This window comes from Salmo trutta, unplaced genomic scaffold (genome assembly GCF_901001165.1).
Source record: "Salmo trutta unplaced genomic scaffold, fSalTru1.1, whole genome shotgun sequence".
In the NCBI taxonomy this organism is placed as follows: Eukaryota; Metazoa; Chordata; class Actinopteri; order Salmoniformes; family Salmonidae; genus Salmo; species Salmo trutta.
This window is the reverse complement of record NW_021822297.1, coordinates 342,438-361,208: the sequence shown is the minus strand read 5'-3', so window position 1 is coordinate 361,208 and position 18,771 is coordinate 342,438. Positions and strand designations below refer to the sequence as shown.

At 41.5% G+C, this 18,771-nt stretch overlaps 1 protein-coding gene across 1 annotated transcript in view; it reads left to right on the top strand.

The window, feature by feature from the left end:
• LOC115181565 (dedicator of cytokinesis protein 1-like) overlaps positions 1–18,771 on the top strand; it is a 196,669-nt gene that overhangs the window by 138,758 nt on the left and 39,140 nt on the right. Inside the window, exons 20-21 of the mRNA XM_029743459.1 lie at positions 359–459; positions 13,183–13,311. Coding sequence (XP_029599319.1) covers positions 359–459; positions 13,183–13,311 — 230 coding nt within the window. The remainder of the gene's footprint in view (positions 1–358; positions 460–13,182; positions 13,312–18,771) is intronic.

The window sequence follows — 18,771 nt, the reverse complement described above, 5'->3', positions numbered from 1 at the left end:
TTTGTGGCTATTTCATTGATTTACCTAATGACTCACCTTATTGTACAACGCCTGTATCAGCAAATGTTCTATATGTGGGTTTGTAATAGCCTACTATGACTAGGTAATTACCGGTCGGGCCTGCTCCTCTTATCCAGAGAGAAACTACAGACAGAAAGACCTAGATTATCTGGGGGAAAGAATAGAATAGAGAAAATTGTATTTTTATTATTTCCAATCTCATCTCATTTCCCTTCTCTCCCTTTTGTCCATTTTCAATGAGAAAGAAAACGTCTCGTTTTTTTCCGTCCCAACTCTTCTGTGACATACGGTTTGTGTTTTAATGAATTTGTGTCTGTGTTTATTATTATTTTGGCAGGTATTCATAATTGGACTCATTGCGGACAGAAAGTTTCAGCACTTTAACCCTGTCCTTGAAACCTACATACGGAAGCATTTCAGTGCGACTCTGGCATACACGTGAGTACAGCTTATTACTGCTAGAGAAATATACCGAGTGGACAAATAATTAGGAACACCTGCTCTTTCCTTGATGTACACTGACCAGGTGAATCCAGGTGAAAGATATGATCCCTTATTGATGTCACTTGTTAAATCCACTTCAATCAGTGTAGATGAAGGGGAGGAGACAGGTTAAAGAAGGATTTTTAAGCCTTGAGACAATTGAGACATGGATTGTGTATGTGTGCCATTCAGAGGGTGAATGGGGAAGACAAAATATTTAAGTGTCTTTGAACAGGGGTATGGTAGTAGGTGCCAGGCGCACCGGTTTGAGTGCGTCAAGAACTGCAACGCTGCTGGGGTTTTTTCACACTCAACGGTTTCCTGTGATTATCTAGAATGGTCCACCACCCAAAGGACACCCATCTAACTGGACACAACTGTAGGGTGCATTGGAGTCAGTATGGGCCAGCATCCCTGTAGAACACTTTTAAACACCTTTTAAAGTCCATTCTCTGACGAATTGAGGATGTTCTGAGGGCAAAAGGTGTGTTGGGGGGAGGTGTTCCTAATGTTTTGTCCACTCACTGTATAATGAGTGGCGGGATGATTGGTCCTTTTTCCTGGGAACTCGGGCCTGGACGGTGTTTTCATCATGCTGCTGCTTCTTCTCATGGTTAGATCATAACCCTGTACCACCTTCTCATGGTTAGATCATAACCCTGTACCACCTTCTCATGGTTAGATCATAACCCTGTACCACCTTCTTCTCATGGTTAGATCATAACCCTGTACCACCTTCTCATGGTTAGATCATAACCCTGTACCACCTTCTCATGGTTAGATCATAACCCTGTACCACCTTCTTCTCATGGTTAGATCATAACCCTGTACCACCTTCTCATGGTTAGATCATAACCCTGTACCACCTTCTCATGGTTAGATCATAACCCTGTTCCACCTTTTCATGGTTAGATCATAACCCTGTACCACCTTTTCATGGTTAGATCATAACCCTGTACCACCTTCTTCTCATGGTTAGATCATAACCCTGTACCACCTTCTTCTCATGGTTAGATCATACCCTGTACCACCTTCTCATGGTTAGATCATAACCCTGTACCACCTTCTCATGGTTAGATCATAACCCTGTACCACCTTCTCATGGTTAGATCATAACCCTGTACCACCTTCTCATGGTTAGATCATAACCCTGTACCACCTTCTCATGGTTAGATCATAACCCTGTACCACCTTCTCATGGTTAGATCATAACCCTGTACCACCTTCTCATGGTTAGATCATAACCCTGTACCACCTTCTCATGGTTAGATCATAACCCTGTACCACCTTCTCATGGTTAGATCATAACCCTGTACCACCTCCTCATGGTTAGATCATAACCCTGTACCACCTTCTCATGGTTAGATCATAACCCTGTACCACCTTCTCATGGTTAGATCATAACCCTGTACCACCTTCTCATGGTTAGATCATAACCCTGTACCACCTTCTTCTCATGGTTAGATCATAACCCTGTACCACCTTCTCATGGTTAGATCATAACCCTGTACCACCTTCTCATGGTTAGATCATAACCCTGTACCACCTTCTTCTTCTCATGGTTAGATCATAACCCTGTACCACCTTCTTCTCATGGTTAGATCATAACCCTGTACCACCTTCTTCTCATGGTTAGATCATAACCCTGTACCACCTTCTTCTCATGGTTAGATCATAACCCTGTACCACCTTCTTCTCATGGTTAGATCATAACCCTGTACCACCTTCTCATGGTTAGATCATAACCCTGTACCACCTTCTTATGGTTAGATCATAACCCTGTACCACCTTCTTCTCATGGTTAGATCATAACCCTGTACCACCTTCTTCTCATGGTTAGATCATAACCCTGTACCACCTTCTCATGGTTAGATCATAACCCTGTACCACCTTCTCATGGTTAGATCATAACCCTGTACCTTCTTCTCATGGTTAGATCATAACCCTGTACCACCTTCTTATGGTTAGATCATAACCCTGTACCACCTTCTTCTCATGGTTAGATCATAACCCTGTACCACCTTCTCATGGTTAGATCATAACCCTGTACCACCTTCTCATGGTTAGATCATAACCCTGTACCACCTCCTCTCATGGTTAGATCATAACCCTGTACCACCTTCTCATGGTTAGATCATAACCCTGTACCACCTTCTCATGGTTAGATCATAACCCTGTACCACCTTCTCATGGTTAGATCATAACCCTGTACCACCTTCTCATGGTTAGATCATAACCCTGTACCACCTTCTCATGGTTAGATCATAACCCTGTACCACCTTCTCATGGTTAGATCATAACCCTGTACCACCTTCTCATGGTTAGATCATAACCCTGTACCACCTTCTCATGGTTAGATCATAACCCTGTACCACCTTCTTCTCATGGTTAGATCATAACCCTGTACCACCTTCTTCTCATGGTTAGATCATAACCCTGTACCACCTTCTTCTCATGGTTAGATCATAACCCTGTACCACCTTCTCATGGTTAGATCATAACCCTGTACCACCTTCTCATGGTTAGATCATAACCCTGTACCACCTTCTCATGGTTAGATCATAACCCTGTACAACCTTCTCATGGTTAGATCATAACCCTGTACCACCTTCTCATGGTTAGATCATAACCCTGTACCACCTTCTTCTCATGGTTAGATCATAACCCTGTACCACCTTCTTCTCATGGTTAGATCATAACCCTGTACCACCTTCTCATGGTTAGATCATAACCCTGTACCACCTTCTCATGGTTAGATCATAACCCTGTACCACCTTCTCATGGTTAGATCATAACCCTGTACCACCTTCTCATGGTTAGATCATAACCCTGTACCACCTTCTCATGGTTAGATCATAACCCTGTACCACCTTCTCATGGTTAGATCATAACCCTGTACCACCTTCTCATGGTTAGATCATAACCCTGTACCACCTTCTCATGGTTAGATCATAACCCTGTACCACCTTCTCATGGTTAGATCATAACCCTGTACCACCTTCTCATGGTTAGATCATAACCCTGTACCACCACCTTCTCATGGTTAGATCATAACCCTGTACCACCACCTTCTCATGGTTAGATCATAACCCTGTACCACCTTCTCATGGTTAGATCATAACCCTGTACCACCTTCTTCTCATGGTTAGATCATAACCCTGTACCACCTTCTTCTCATGGTTAGATCATAACCCTGTACCACCTTCTTCTCATGGTTAGATCATAACCCTGTACCACCTTCTTCTCATGGTTAGATCATAACCCTGTACCACCTTCTCATGGTTAGATCATAACCCTGTACCACCTTCTCATGGTTAGATCATAACCCTGTACCACCTTCTCATGGTTAGATCATAACCCTGTACCACCTTCTCATGGTTAGATCATAACCCTGTACCACCTTCTTCTCATGGTTAGATCATAACCCTGTACCACCTTCTTCTCATGGTTAGATCATAACCCTGTACCACCTTCTCATGGTTAGATCATAACCCTGTACCACCTCCTTCTCATGGTTAGATCATAACCCTGTACCACCTTCTTCTCATGGTTAGATCATAACCCTGTACCACCTTCTTCTCATGGTTAGATCATAACCCTGTACCACCTTCTTCTCATGGTTAGATCATAACCCTGTACCACCTTCTCATGGTTAGATCATAACCCTGTACCACCTTCTTCTCATGGTTAGATCATAACCCTGTACCACCTTCTTCTCATGGTTAGATCATAACCCTGTACCACCTTCTTCTCATGGTTAGATCATAACCCTGTACCACCTTCTTCTCATGGTTAGATCATAACCCTGTACCACCTTCTCATGGTTAGATCATAACCCTGTACCACCTTCTCATGGTTAGATCATAACCCTGTACCACCTTCTTCTCATGGTTAGATCATAACCCTGTACCACCTTCTTCTCATGGTTAGATCATAACCCTGTACCACCTTCTTCTCATGGTTAGATCATAACCCTGTACCACCTTCTCATGGTTAGATCATAACCCTGTACCACCTTCTTCTCATGGTTAGATCATAACCCTGTACCACCTTCTTCTCATGGTTAGATCATAACCCTGTACCACCTTCTTCTCATGGTTAGATCATAACCCTGTACCACCTTCTTCTCATGGTTAGATCATAACCCTGTACCACCTTCTTCTCATGGTTAGATCATAACCCTGTACCACCTTCTTCTCATGGTTAGATCATAACCCTGTACCACCTTCTCATGGTTAGATCATAACCCTGTACCACCTTCTCATGGTTAGATCATAACCCTGTACCACCTTCTTCTCATGGTTAGATCATAACCCTGTACCACCTTCTTCTCATGGTTAGATCATAACCCTGTACCACCTTCTTCTCATGGTTAGATCATAACCCTGTACCACCTTCTCATGGTTAGATCATAACCCTGTACCACTCTTCTCATGGTTAGATCATAACCCTGTACCACCTTCTTCTCATGGTTAGATCATAACCCTGTACCACCTTCTTCTCATGGTTAGATCATAACCCTGTACCACCTTCTTCTCATGGTTAGATCATAACCCTGTACCACCTTCTTCTCATGGTTAGATCATAACCCTGTACCACCTTCTTCTCATGGTTAGATCATAACCCTGTACCACCTTCTTCTCATGGCTAGATCATAACCCTGTACCACCTTCTCATGGTTAGATCATAACCCTGTACCACCTTCTCATGGTTAGATCATAACCCTGTACCACCTTCTTCTCATGGTTAGATCATAACCCTGTACCACCTTCTTCTCATGGTTAGATCATAACCCTGTACCACCTTCTCATGGTTAGATCATAACCCTGTACCACCTTCTTCTCATGGTTAGATCATAACCCTGTACCACCTTCTTCTCATGGTTAGATCATAACCCTGTACCACCTTCTTCTCATGGTTAGATCATAACCCTGTACCACCTTCTTCTCATGGTTAGATCATAACCCTGTACCACCTTCTCATGGTTAGATCATAACCCTGTACCACCTTCTTCTCATGGTTAGATCATAACCCTGTACCACCTTCTTCTCATGGTTAGATCATAACCCTGTACCACCTTCTTCTCATGGTTAGATCATAACCCTGTACCACCTTCTTCTCATGGTTAGATCATAACCCTGTACCACCTTCTTCTCATGGTTAGATCATAACCCTGTACCACCTTCTTCTCATGGTTAGATCATAACCCTGTACCACCTTCTCATGGTTAGATCATAACCCTGTACCACCTTCTCATGGTTAGATCATAACCCTGTACCACCTTCTTCTCATGGTTAGATCATAACCCTGTACCACCTTCTTCTCATGGTTAGATCATAACCCTGTACCACCTTCTTCTCATGGTTAGATCATAACCCTGTACCACCTTCTCATGGTTAGATCATAACCCTGTACCACCTTCTTCTCATGGTTAGATCATAACCCTGTACCACCTTCTCATGGTTAGATCATAACCCTGTACCACCTTCTCATGGTTAGATCATAACCCTGTACCACCTTCTCATGGTTAGATCATAACCCTGTACCAAGGCTATGTGCATAACGAGGGACTCCATCGGCATGCCAATAGCTGTTAATAAATGCTGTTCGCGTTCAATGTGAACAAATACAACTGAACACAATGTAGGAGCCACGCGTCTCGGTGAAGTGGGTTTTGTAACGTGTTTCCAGAACATCTTACCACTTCCCAGAATGGATCATCAACTGCTTGAATCTGAATAGGGGATTTCACCAGGAAGCAGACCACGGTCCTAAACATGTCGATAATGCAGAGAAGTTAAATGTACAGCTATATGAACAGAACGGGCTGTATAGTGTTAAATATTTACAGTGCATTCGGGAGGTATTCACTCCCCCCTCCCCCCACAAAAATTATGTTACAACCTTATGCTGAAATGGATTATATTGTTTTTGTCCCCCACTCATCAATCTACACACACTACCCCATCATTTGCAACTTTGTATAAAAAATACAAATAATAATATATATCAAATTTACTTAAGTATTCAGACCCTTTACTATGTACTTTGTTGAAGCACAGCTTGGCACAGCTGTATTTATGGACTTTGTCCCATTCTCCTCTGCATATCGTTTAAAGCTCTGTCAGGTTGGATGGGAAGTATGAAATAACACATATGGAATCATATAGTGACCAAAAAAGTGTTAATATATATTTTATTTGTGAAATTCTTCCATTTAGCCATCCTTTTGCGTTGTGAACAGCTTTGCATTCTCTTGGCATTCTCTCAACCAGCTTCATGAGGTAATCACCTGGAATGCATTTCAGTTAACCAGTTTGCCTTGTTAAAAGTTAATTTGTGGCATTTCTTTGAGCCAATCAGTTGTGCTGTGACAAGGTAGGTGTGGTATACAGAAGCTAGCCCTATTTGGTAAAAGTCCATAGCAAGAACAGCTCAAATAAGCAAAGAGAAACGACAATCCATCATTACTTTATTAAGACATGAAGGTCAGTCAGTACGGACTTTTAACATTTCTTCAAGTGCAGTCGCTAAAAACCATCAAGGTTTTATTTCATAGTTTTGATGTCTTCACTATTATTCTACAATGTATAAAATAGTAAAAATAAAGAAAAACCCTTTAATGAGTAGATGTTCTAAAACGAGTGACCAGTAGTATATATGTTCTACATTTCAAATCACATTTTATTGGTCACGGAAACACATACAGTTGAAGTCGGAAGTTTACATACACCTTAGCCAAATACATTTAAACTCAGTTTTTCACAAATCCTGACATTTAATCCTAGTAAAAATTCCCTGTCTTAGGTCAGTTAGGATCACCACTTCATTTTAAGAATGTGAAATGTCAGAATAATAGTAGAGAGAATGATTTATTTCAGCTTTTATTTCTTTCATCACATTCCCAGTGGGTCAGAAGTTTACATACACTCAATTAGTATTTGGTAGCATTGCCTTTAAATGGTTTAACTTGGGTCGTTTGGGTAGCCTTCCACAAGCTTCCCACAATGAGTTGGGTGAAATTTTGCCCATTCCTCCTGACAGAGCTGGTGTAACTGAGTCAGGTTTGTCGGCCTCCTTGCTCGCACACGCTTTTTAAGTTCTGCCCACAAATGTTCTATAGGATTGAGGTCAGGGCTTTATGATGGCCACTCCAATACCTTGACTTTGTCCTTAAGCCATTTTTCCACAACTTTGGATGTATGCTTGGGGTCATTGTCCATTTGGAAGACCCATTTGCGACCAAGCTTTAACTTCCTGACTGATGTCTTGAGATGTTGTTTCAATCTAACACATCATTTTCCTACTCATGATGCCATCTATTTTGTGAAGTGCACCAGTCCCTCCTGCAGCAAAGCACCCCCACAACATGATGCTGCCACCCCCGTGTTTCACGGTTGGGATGGTGTTCTTCGGCTTGCAAGCCTCCCCCTTTTTCCTCCAAACATAACGATGGTCATTATTGCCAAACAGATACATTTTTGTTTCATCAGACCAGAGGACATTTCTCCAAAAAGTACGATCTTTGTCCCCATGTGCAGTTGCAAACCGTAGTCTGGCTTTTTTATTGCGGTTTTGGAGCAGTGGCTTCTTCCTTGCTGAGCAGCCTTTCAGGTTATGTCGATATAGGACTTGTTTTACTGTGGATATAGATACTTTTGTACCTGTTTCCTCCAGCATCTTCACAAGGTCCTTTGCTGTTGTTCTGGGATTGATTTGCACTTTTCGCACCAAAGTACGTTCATCTCTAGGAGACAGAACGCGTCCCCTTCCTGAGCGGTATGACGGCTGCATGGTCCCATGGTGTTTATACTTGCGTACTATTGTTTGTACAGATGAACGTGGTACCTTCAGGTGTTTGGAAATTGCTCCCAAGGATGAACCAGACTTGTGGAGGTCCACAATTTTCTTTTGAGGTCTTGGCTGATTACTTTTGATTTTCCCATGATGTTAAGCAAAGAGGCGCTGAGTTTGAAGGTAGGCCTTGAAATACATCCACAGGTACACCTCCAATTGACTCAAATGATGTCAATTAGCCCATCAGAAGCTTCTAAAGCCATGACATCCATTTCTGGAATTTTTCAAGCTGTTTAAAAGGCACAGTCAACTTAGTGTATGTAAACTTCTGACCCACTGGAATTGTGATACAGTGAATAATAAGTGAAATAATCTGTCTGTAAACAATTGTTGGAAAAATGACTTGTGTCATGCACAAAGTAGATGTCCTAACCGACTTGCCAAAACTATAGTTTGTTAACAAGAAATTTGTGGAGTGGTTGAAAAACGAGTTTTAATGACTCCAACATAAGTGTATCTGAACTTCCGACTTCAACTGTATTTACCAAATGTTATTGTGGGTGTAGTGAAATGCATGTGTTTCTTGCTCCAACAGTGCAGTTGTGTCTAACAATTCACAACAATACACACAAATCTAAACGTTAAAGAATGCAATTAAGAAATATATAAATATTTGGATGAGCAATGTCGGAATGACACTGACTAAAATACAGTAGAAACAGACCAATGTTCTGAAGAACTATGTATAGAATGCAGAGAAGCTGACAGAACATCTATACTATATCTAATGTAATGTGTGTATATATATCTATGTTCTTCAGGAAGCTGACCAAGGTTCTGAAGAACTATGTATAGAATGCAGAGAAGCTGACAGAACATCTATACTATATCTAATGTAATGTGTGTATATATCTATGTTCTTCAGGAAGCTGACCAAGGTTCTGAAGAACTATGTATAGAATGCAGAGAAGCTGACAGAACATCTATACTATATCTAATGTAATGTGTGTATATATCTATGTTCTTCAGGAAGCTGACCAAGGTTCTGAAGAACTATGTATAGAATGCAGAGAAGCTGACAGAACATCTATACTATATCTAATGTAATGTGTGTATATATCTATGTTCTTCAGGAAGCTGACCAAGGTTCTGAAGAACTATGTGGTGAATGCAGAGAAGCTGACAGAACATCTATACTATATCTAATGTAATGTGTGTATATATCTATGTTCTTCAGGAAGCTGACCAAGGTTCTGAAGAACTATGTATAGAATGCAGAGAAGCTGACAGAACATCTATACTATATCTAATGTAATGTGTGTATATATCTATGTTCTTCAGGAAGCTGACCAAGGTTCTGAAGAACTATGTGGTGAATGCAGAGAAGCTGACGGAACATCTATACTATATCTAATGTAATGTGTGTATATATCTATGTTCTTCAGGAAGCTGACCAAGGTTCTGAAGAACTATGTGGTGAATGCAGAGAAGCTGACAGAACATCTATACTATATCTAATGTAATGTGTGTATATATCTATGTTCTTCAGGAAGCTGACCAAGGTTCTGAAGAACTATGTGGTGAATGCAGAGAAGCTGACAGAACATCTATACTATATCTAATGTAATGTGTGTATATATCTATGTTCTTCAGGAAGCTGACCAAGGTTCTGAAGAACTATGTATAGAATGCAGAGAAGCTGACGGAACATCTATACTATATCTAATGTAATGTGTGTATATATATCTATGTTCTTCAGGAAGCTGACCAAGGTTCTGAAGAACTATGTGGTGAATGCAGAGAAGCTGACGGAACATCTATACTATATCTAATGTAATGTGTGTATATATCTATGTTCTTCAGGAAGCTGACCAAGGTTCTGAAGAACTATGTATAGAATGCAGAGAAGCTGACAGAACATCTATACTATATCTAATGTAATGTGTGTATATATCTATGTTCTTCAGGAAGCTGACCAAGGTTCTGAAGAACTATGTGGTGAATGCAGAGAAGCTGACGGAACATCTATACTATATCTAATGTAATGTGTGTATATATCTATGTTCTTCAGGAAGCTGACCAAGGTTCTGAAGAACTATGTGGTGAATGCAGAGAAGCTGACAGAACATCTATACTATATCTAATGTAATGTGTGTATATATCTATGTTCTTCAGGAAGCTGACCAAGGTTCTGAAGAACTATGTATAGAATGCAGAGAAGCTGACGGAACATCTATACTATATCTAATGTAATGTGTGTATATATATCTATGTTCTTCAGGAAGCTGACCAAGGTTCTGAAGAACTATGTGGTGAATGCAGAGAAGCTGACGGAACATCTATACTATATCTAATGTAATGTGTGTATATATCTATGTTCTTCAGGAAGCTGACCAAGGTTCTGAAGAACTATGTATAGAATGCAGAGAAGCTGACAGAACATCTATACTATATCTAATGTAATGTGTGTATATATCTATGTTCTTCAGGAAGCTGACCAAGGTTCTGAAGAACTATGTGGTGAATGCAGAGAAGCTGACGGAACATCTATACTATATCTAATGTAATGTGTGTATATATCTATGTTCTTCAGGAAGCTGACCAAGGTTCTGAAGAACTATGTGGTGAATGCAGAGAAGCTGACGGAACATCTATACTATATCTAATGTAATGTGTGTATATATCTATGTTCTTCAGGAAGCTGACCAAGGTTCTGAAGAACTATGTGGTGAATGCAGAGAAGCTGACAGAACATCTATACTATATCTAATGTAATGTGTGTATATATCTATGTTCTTCAGGAAGCTGACCAAGGTTCTGAAGAACTATGTGGTGAATGCAGAGAAGCTGACAGAACATCTATACTATATCTAATGTAATGTGTGTATATATCTATGTTCTTCAGGAAGCTGACCAAGGTTCTGAAGAACTATGTGGTGAATGCAGAGAAGCTGACAGAACATCTATACTATATCTAATGTAATGTGTGTATATATCTATGTTCTTCAGGAAGCTGACCAAGGTTCTGAAGAACTATGTGGTGAATGCAGAGAAGCTGACAGAACATCTATACTATATCTAATGTAATGTGTGTATATATCTATGTTCTTCAGGAAGCTGACCAAGGTTCTGAAGAACTATGTGGTGAATGCAGAGAAGCTGACAGAACATCTATACTATATCTAATGTAATGTGTGTATATCTATGTTCTTCAGGAAGCTGACCAAGGTTCTGAAGAACTATGTGGTGAATGCAGAGAAGCTGACAGAACATCTATACTATATCTAATGTAATGTGTGTATATATCTATGTTCTTCAGGAAGCTGACCAAGGTTCTGAAGAACTATGTGGTGAATGCAGAGAAGCTGACAGAACATCTATACTATATCTAATGTAATGTGTGTATATATCTATGTTCTTCAGGAAGCTGACCAAGGTTCTGAAGAACTATGTGGTGAATGCAGAGAAGCTGACGGAACATCTATACTATATCTAATGTAATGTGTGTATATATCTATGTTCTTCAGGAAGCTGACCAAGGTTCTGAAGAACTATGTGGTGAATGCAGAGAAGCTGACGGAACATCTATACTATATCTAATGTAATGTGTGTATATATCTATGTTCTTCAGGAAGCTGACCAAGGTTCTGAAGAACTATGTATAGAATGCAGAGAAGCTGACAGAACATCTATACTATATCTAATGTAATGTGTGTATATATCTATGTTCTTCAGGAAGCTGACCAAGGTTCTGAAGAACTATGTGGTGAATGCAGAGAAGCTGACGGAACATCTATACTATATCTAATGTAATGTGTGTATATATCTATGTTCTTCAGGAAGCTGACCAAGGTTCTGAAGAACTATGTGGTGAATGCAGAGAAGCTGACGGAACATCTATACTATATCTAATGTAATGTGTGTATATATCTATGTTCTTCAGGAAGCTGACCAAGGTTCTGAAGAACTATGTATAGAATGCAGAGAAGCTGACAGAACATCTATACTATATCTAATGTAATGTGTGTCTATATCTATGTTCTTCAGGAAGCTGACCAAGGTTCTGAAGAACTATGTATAGAATGCAGAGAAGCTGACGGAACATCTATACTATATCTAATGTAATGTGTGTATATATCTATGTTCTTCAGGAAGCTGACCAAGGTTCTGAAGAACTATGTGGTGAATGCAGAGAAGCTGACGGAACATCTATACTATATCTAATGTAATGTGTGTGTATATATCTATGTTCTTCAGGAAGCTGACCAAGGTTCTGAAGAACTATGTGGTGAATGCAGAGAAGCTGACGGAACATCTATACTATATCTAATGTAATGTGTGTATATATCTATGTTCTTCAGGAAGCTGACCAAGGTTCTGAAGAACTATGTGGTGAATGCAGAGAAGCTGACGGAACATCTATACTATATCTAATGTAATGTGTGTATATATCTATGTTCTTCAGGAAGCTGACCAAGGTTCTGAAGAACTATGTGGCGAATGCAGAGAAGCTGACAGAACATCTATACTATATCTAATGTAATGTGTGTATATATCTATGTTCTTCAGGAAGCTGACCAAGGTTCTGAAGAACTATGTGGTGAATGCAGAGAAGCTGACGGAACATCTATACTATATCTAATGTAATGTGTGTATATATCTATGTTCTTCAGGAAGCTGACCAAGGTTCTGAAGAACTATGTGGTGAATGCAGAGAAGCTGACGGAACATCTATACTATATCTAATGTAATGTGTGTATATATCTATGTTCTTCAGGAAGCTGACCAAGGTTCTGAAGAACTATGTGGTGAATGCAGAGAAGCTGACGGAACATCTATACTATATCTAATGTAATGTGTGTATATATCTATGTTCTTCAGGAAGCTGACCAAGGTTCTGAAGAACTATGTGGTGAATGCAGAGAAGCTGACGGAACAGCTGCTGAAGACCATGAAAGCTCTGGAGTACATATTCAAGTTTATAGTGCGCTCCAGGGTCCTCTTCAACCAGTAAGTGTACACACACACACACACACACACACACACACACACACACACACACACACACACACACACACACACCCCTAGACACTACTCTGATCAAATGGTTCATGTGAATAATATGACTTTAGTGTGTATTTGTCCGTCTGTATCTGTTTCCGTTTGAATGTAAATATTGACAGTAGGAAGTACATGGTGTGTAATATGCTATAGGGCCTTCATAAAGTATTCAGACCCCTTGACGTATTCCACGTTTTGTTGTGTTACTGCCTGAATTTAAAATGGATTAAATTGAATTTTTTTCTCTCTCACATTTACACACAATACCCCATAATGACACATTTTTGTGCAAATGTCTTGAAAATTAAATACAGAAATATCTCATTTACATAAGTGTCCATACTCCTGAGTCAATACATGTTAGAATCACCTTTGGCAGTGATTACAGCTGTGAGTCTTTATGGGTAAATCTCTAAGAGCTTTGCAGACCTGGATTGTACAATATTTGCACATTATTCTTTTTTAAATTCTTCAAACTCTGTCAAGTTGGTTGTTGATCATTGCTAGATAGCCATTTTCAAGTCTTGCCATAGATTTTAAAGCCGATTTCAGTCAAAAATATAACGTGGCCCCTCAGGAACATTCAATGTCATCTTAGAAAGCAACTCCAGTGTAGATTTGGCCTTGTGTTTTGAGGTTATTGTCCTGCTGTAAGGTGAATTACTCTCCCAGTGTCCATTGGAATGCAGACTGAACCAGGTTTAGCCTGTGCTTACCTCTGTTTCTGTTTATTTTTATCCTAAAGATCTCTTTAGTCCTTTCCGATGACAAGCATACCCATAACATGATGCAGCCACCACCACCATGGTTGAATATATGTAGTGTGGATTTGCCCAAAACATAAATCTTTGTATTCAGAAGATAAAGTTAATTTCTTTGCCAAAGGTTTTGCAGTTTTACTTTAGTGCCTTATTGCAATATTTTTATTCTGTACTACAGGCTTCTTTATTTTCACTCTGTTATTTAGGTTAGTATTGTGGAGTAACTGCAATGTTGTTGATCCATCCTCAGTTTTCTACTATTACAGCCATTAAACTCTGTAACTGTTTTAAAGTCACCATTGGCCTCATGGTAAAATCCCTGAGTGGTTTCCTTCCTCTCCGGCAACTGAGTTAGGAAGGACGCCTGTATCTTTGTAGTGACGCAGTATGATGATACACCATCCAAAGTGTAATTAATAACTTCACCATGCTCAAAGGGATATTCAATGTCTGCTTTTAATTTGTTTTACCCATCTACCAATAGGTTCCTTTCTTTGCGAGGCATTGGAAAACCTCCCTGGTCTTTGTGGTTGAGTCTGTGTTTGAAATTCACTGCTTGACTGAGGGACATTACAGATAATTGTATGTGTTGGGGTCGTCATTAAACATGTTAAACACTGTTATTGCACCCAGAGTCCATGCAACTGATTGTTACTTGTTAATAAGCACATTTTTTACTCCTGAACTTATTCCGGCTCACCATAACAAAGGGGTTGAATGCTTATTGACTCATTTATTTATTTTATAAAAAATATCTAAAAACATAAATCCACTTTGACATTATTGTGTGTAGGCCGTTATAGAGTTCCAGTAGGTTGTAGAGGTTCATCATGTGACTAGCCTACAGGATATTATTGGATGTATTCATATTATAACATGTTGAATGGTTCAGGCTAGTTTCAGTCCGTTATAGAGTTCCAGTAGGTTCATCATGTGACTAGTCTACAGGATATTATTGGATGTATTCATATTATAACATGTTGAATGGTTCAGGCTAGTTTCAGTCCGTTATAGAGTTCCAGTAGGTTCATCATGTGACTAGTCTACAGGATATTATTGGATGTATTCATATTTGTCAGAGGGAAACTTTTGAATGGTCGATCATCTTTCTCCCAGGTTGTGAAGTTGGTAATTTGGTAGTGCGTGTTGCGTAGTGTAATATATGACCCAGGTCTAATTGAGTGTGTGGAGTTTGATTGGTTTTCCTGTGGTGGATAGAGGACAAGGTGTCCTTCAGCTCCACAAATTAGAACGGGGATGACACTCTCACTGGGCCCTACTCTCCTGCTTGGAGGAGTGAAGACATTGTGTGTGGAAGATCAGACAGACAGACATCTCAGGGCTCTGGCTGGCCAGTGGAACGTTTCTGAGGAGTGAGGACATTGTGTGTGGCAGATGAGACAGACAGACAGACAGACAGACAGACAGTTAGTTCTCAGGGCTCTGGCTGGCCAGTGGAACGTTTTTGAGGAGTGAGGACATTGTGTGTGGCAGATGAGACAGACAGACAGACAGACAGACAGACAGACAGACAGACAGACAGACAGACAGACAGACAGACAGACAGACAGACAGACAGACAGACAGACAGACAGACAGACAGACAGACAGACAGACAGACAGTTAGTTCTCAGGGCTCTGGCTGGCCAGTGGAACGTTTTTGAGGAGTGAGGACATTGTGTGTGGCAGATGAGACAGACAGACAGACAGACAGACAGACAGACAGACAGACAGACAGACAGACAGACAGACAGACAGACAGACAGTTAGTTAGTTCTCAGGGCTCTGGCTGGCCAGTGGAACGTTTCTGAGGAGTGAGGACATTGTGACAGACAGACATTCTCATCCCAGTATTTTCTCCTTGGAGGTAGAGCTGCTGCCTGGTTGGTTGCCTGTGCTTGGCATGGTAGTTCTGTTCTGTCCCAGTGTACCAGCCTGACTCTGACTGACTGGCTGGGTCTGAAACAACAACCTGTTCACTATATGGGTCCTGTGGGCCCTTGTCAAGAGTTCTGCCCCATAGGGAATAGTGTGCCATTTTGAACACAGCCTCTGAACTCTGCTTTGTTGCACCACATGAGAGGAAAGGAAGATTTCAGTGTTGTTGTGAAACCTCAGAGCGATGCTTCAAATCCCATAGTTTCTGCCTGTAAGCCCCCCTCCACTCATCAGTGGCTATTTCCCATCTCTGCCTGCATGTCTGTCTGTGTTCTACAGACTCTCATCATGTAGATAGAAACCACCTAACCTGGCTTCAAATAGTACTGGCTTCCTTGCACCAGGCAAAGCTCAATCAAGCACATCTATAGTGTTTGAAATATATCAAATACTACTTGAACCCAGGTATGGCAACCTGCATCGCCCTGTCTGTGTCTGGAAGTAACAGTGTGAAGTTGGATGTGGAAACCCTCTCTAAACATGTCTTGTCCCCCTCAGCAGTGTAGGAGGAAGAAACCCTCTCTAAACATGTCTTGTACCCCCTCAGCAGTGTAGGAGGAAGAAACCCTCTCTAAACATGTCTTGTACCCCCTCAGCAGTGTAGGAGGAAGAAACCCCCTCTAAACATGTCTTGTCCCCCCTCAGCAGTGTAGGAGCGAGAAACCCCCTCTAAACATGTCTTGTCCCCCTCAGCAGTGTAGCAGGAACAAACCCTCTCTAAACATGTCTTGTCCCCCCTCAGCAGTGTAGCAGGAACAAACCCTCTCTAAACATGTCTTGTCAGCAGTGTAGGAGGAACAAACCCTCTCTAAACATGTCTTGTCAGCAGTGTAGGAGGAAGAAACCCTCTCTAAACATGTCTTGTCCCCCCTCAGCAGTGTAGGAGGAAGAAACCCCCTCTAAACATGTCTTGTCCCCCTCAGCAGTGTAGCAGGAAGAAACCCCCTCTAAACATGTCTTGTCCCCCCTCAGCAGTGTAGGAGCGAGAAACCCCCTCTAAACATGTCTTGTCCCCCCTCAGCAGTGTAGGAGCGAGAAACCCCCTCTAAACATGTCTTGTCCCCCTCAGCAGTGTAGCAGGAACAAACCCTCTCTAAACATGTCTTGTCCCCCCTCAGCAGTGTAGGAGGAACAAACCCTCTCTAAACATGTCTTGTCAGCAGTGTAGGAGGAACAAACCCTCTCTAAACATGTCTTGTCCCCCCTCAGCAGTGTAGGAGGAAGAACCCCCTCTAAACATGTCTTGTCCCCCTCAGCAGTGTAGCAGGAACAAACCCCCTCTAAACATGTCTTGTCCCCCCTCAGCAGTGTAGGAGCGAGAAACCCCCTCTAAACATGTCTTGTCCCCCCTCAGCAGTGTAGGAGCGAGAAACCCTCTCTAAACATGTCTTGTCCCCCTCAGCAGTGTAGCAGGAACAAACCCCCTCTAAACATGTCTTGTCAGCAGTGTAGGAGGAAGAAACCCTCTCTAAACATGTCTTGTCCCCCTCAGCAGTGTAGCAGGAACAAACCCTCTCTAAACATGTCTTGTCAGCAGTGTAGGAGGAAGAAACCCCCTCTAAACATGTCTTGTCCCCCTCAGCAGTGTAGGAGGAAGAAACCCCCTCTAAACATGTCTTGTCCCCCTCAGCAGTGTAGGAGGAAGAAACCCCCTCTAAACATGTCTTGTCCCCCCTCAGCAGTGTAGGAGGAAGAAACCCTCTCTAAACATGTCTTGTCAGCAGTGTAGCAGGAAGAAACCCCCTCTAAACATGTCTTGTCCCCCCTCAGCAGTGTAGGAGGAAGAAACCCTCTCTAAACATGTCTTGTCAGCAGTGTAGGAGGAAGAAACCCTCTCTAAACATGTCTTGTCCCCCTCAGCAGTGTAGGAGGAAGAAACCCCCTCTAAACATGTCTTGTCCCCCCTCAGCAGTGTAGGAGGAAGAAACCCCCTCTAAACATGTCTTGTACCCCCTCAGCAGTGTAGGAGGAAGAAACCCCTCTAAACATGTCTTGTCAGCAGTGTAGGAGGAAGAAACCCCCTCTAAACATGTCTTGTCAGCAGTGTAGGAGGAAGAAACCCCCTCTAAACATGTCTTGTCAGCAGTGTAGGAGGAAGAAACCCCCTCTAAACATGTCTTGTACCCCCTCAGCAGTGTAGCAGGAAGTAGAGTGAAGACTAACTTGTGTTTTACTCAGTAATCACTAATAGAGGTCCGTACATTGCAGAGATGGTAGACACACATTTAGTTTTATTCCCCAACAAAGCAGCTCATTTTATAGTTCCATTTCCGTTTGGGGAGATTTACATGCATTGTGCAAGTGAGTGGGATAAAAGCCATGTTGTGGGGATTAGAGATGAGAGAATAGAGGCTTTACTTTAATCTCCTGTCTTGCACTCCTGTCTTGCACCGTACAAAGAGTTACAGGGTTACAGTCCAGGTTCTGCCTCCATACAAAGTGTTACAGTCCAGGTTCTGCCTCCATACAAAGGGTTACAGTCCAGATTATGTCTCCATACACAGGGTTACAGTCCAGATTCTGCCTCCATACAAAGTGTTACAGTCCAGGTTCTGCCTCCATACAAAGGGTTACTGTCCAGGTTCTGCCTCCATAGAAAGGGTTACAGTCCAGATTATGTCTCCATACACAGGGTTACAGTCCAGATTATGTCTCCATACACAGGGTTACAGTCCAGGTTCTGTCTCCATACACAAGGTTACAGTCCAGG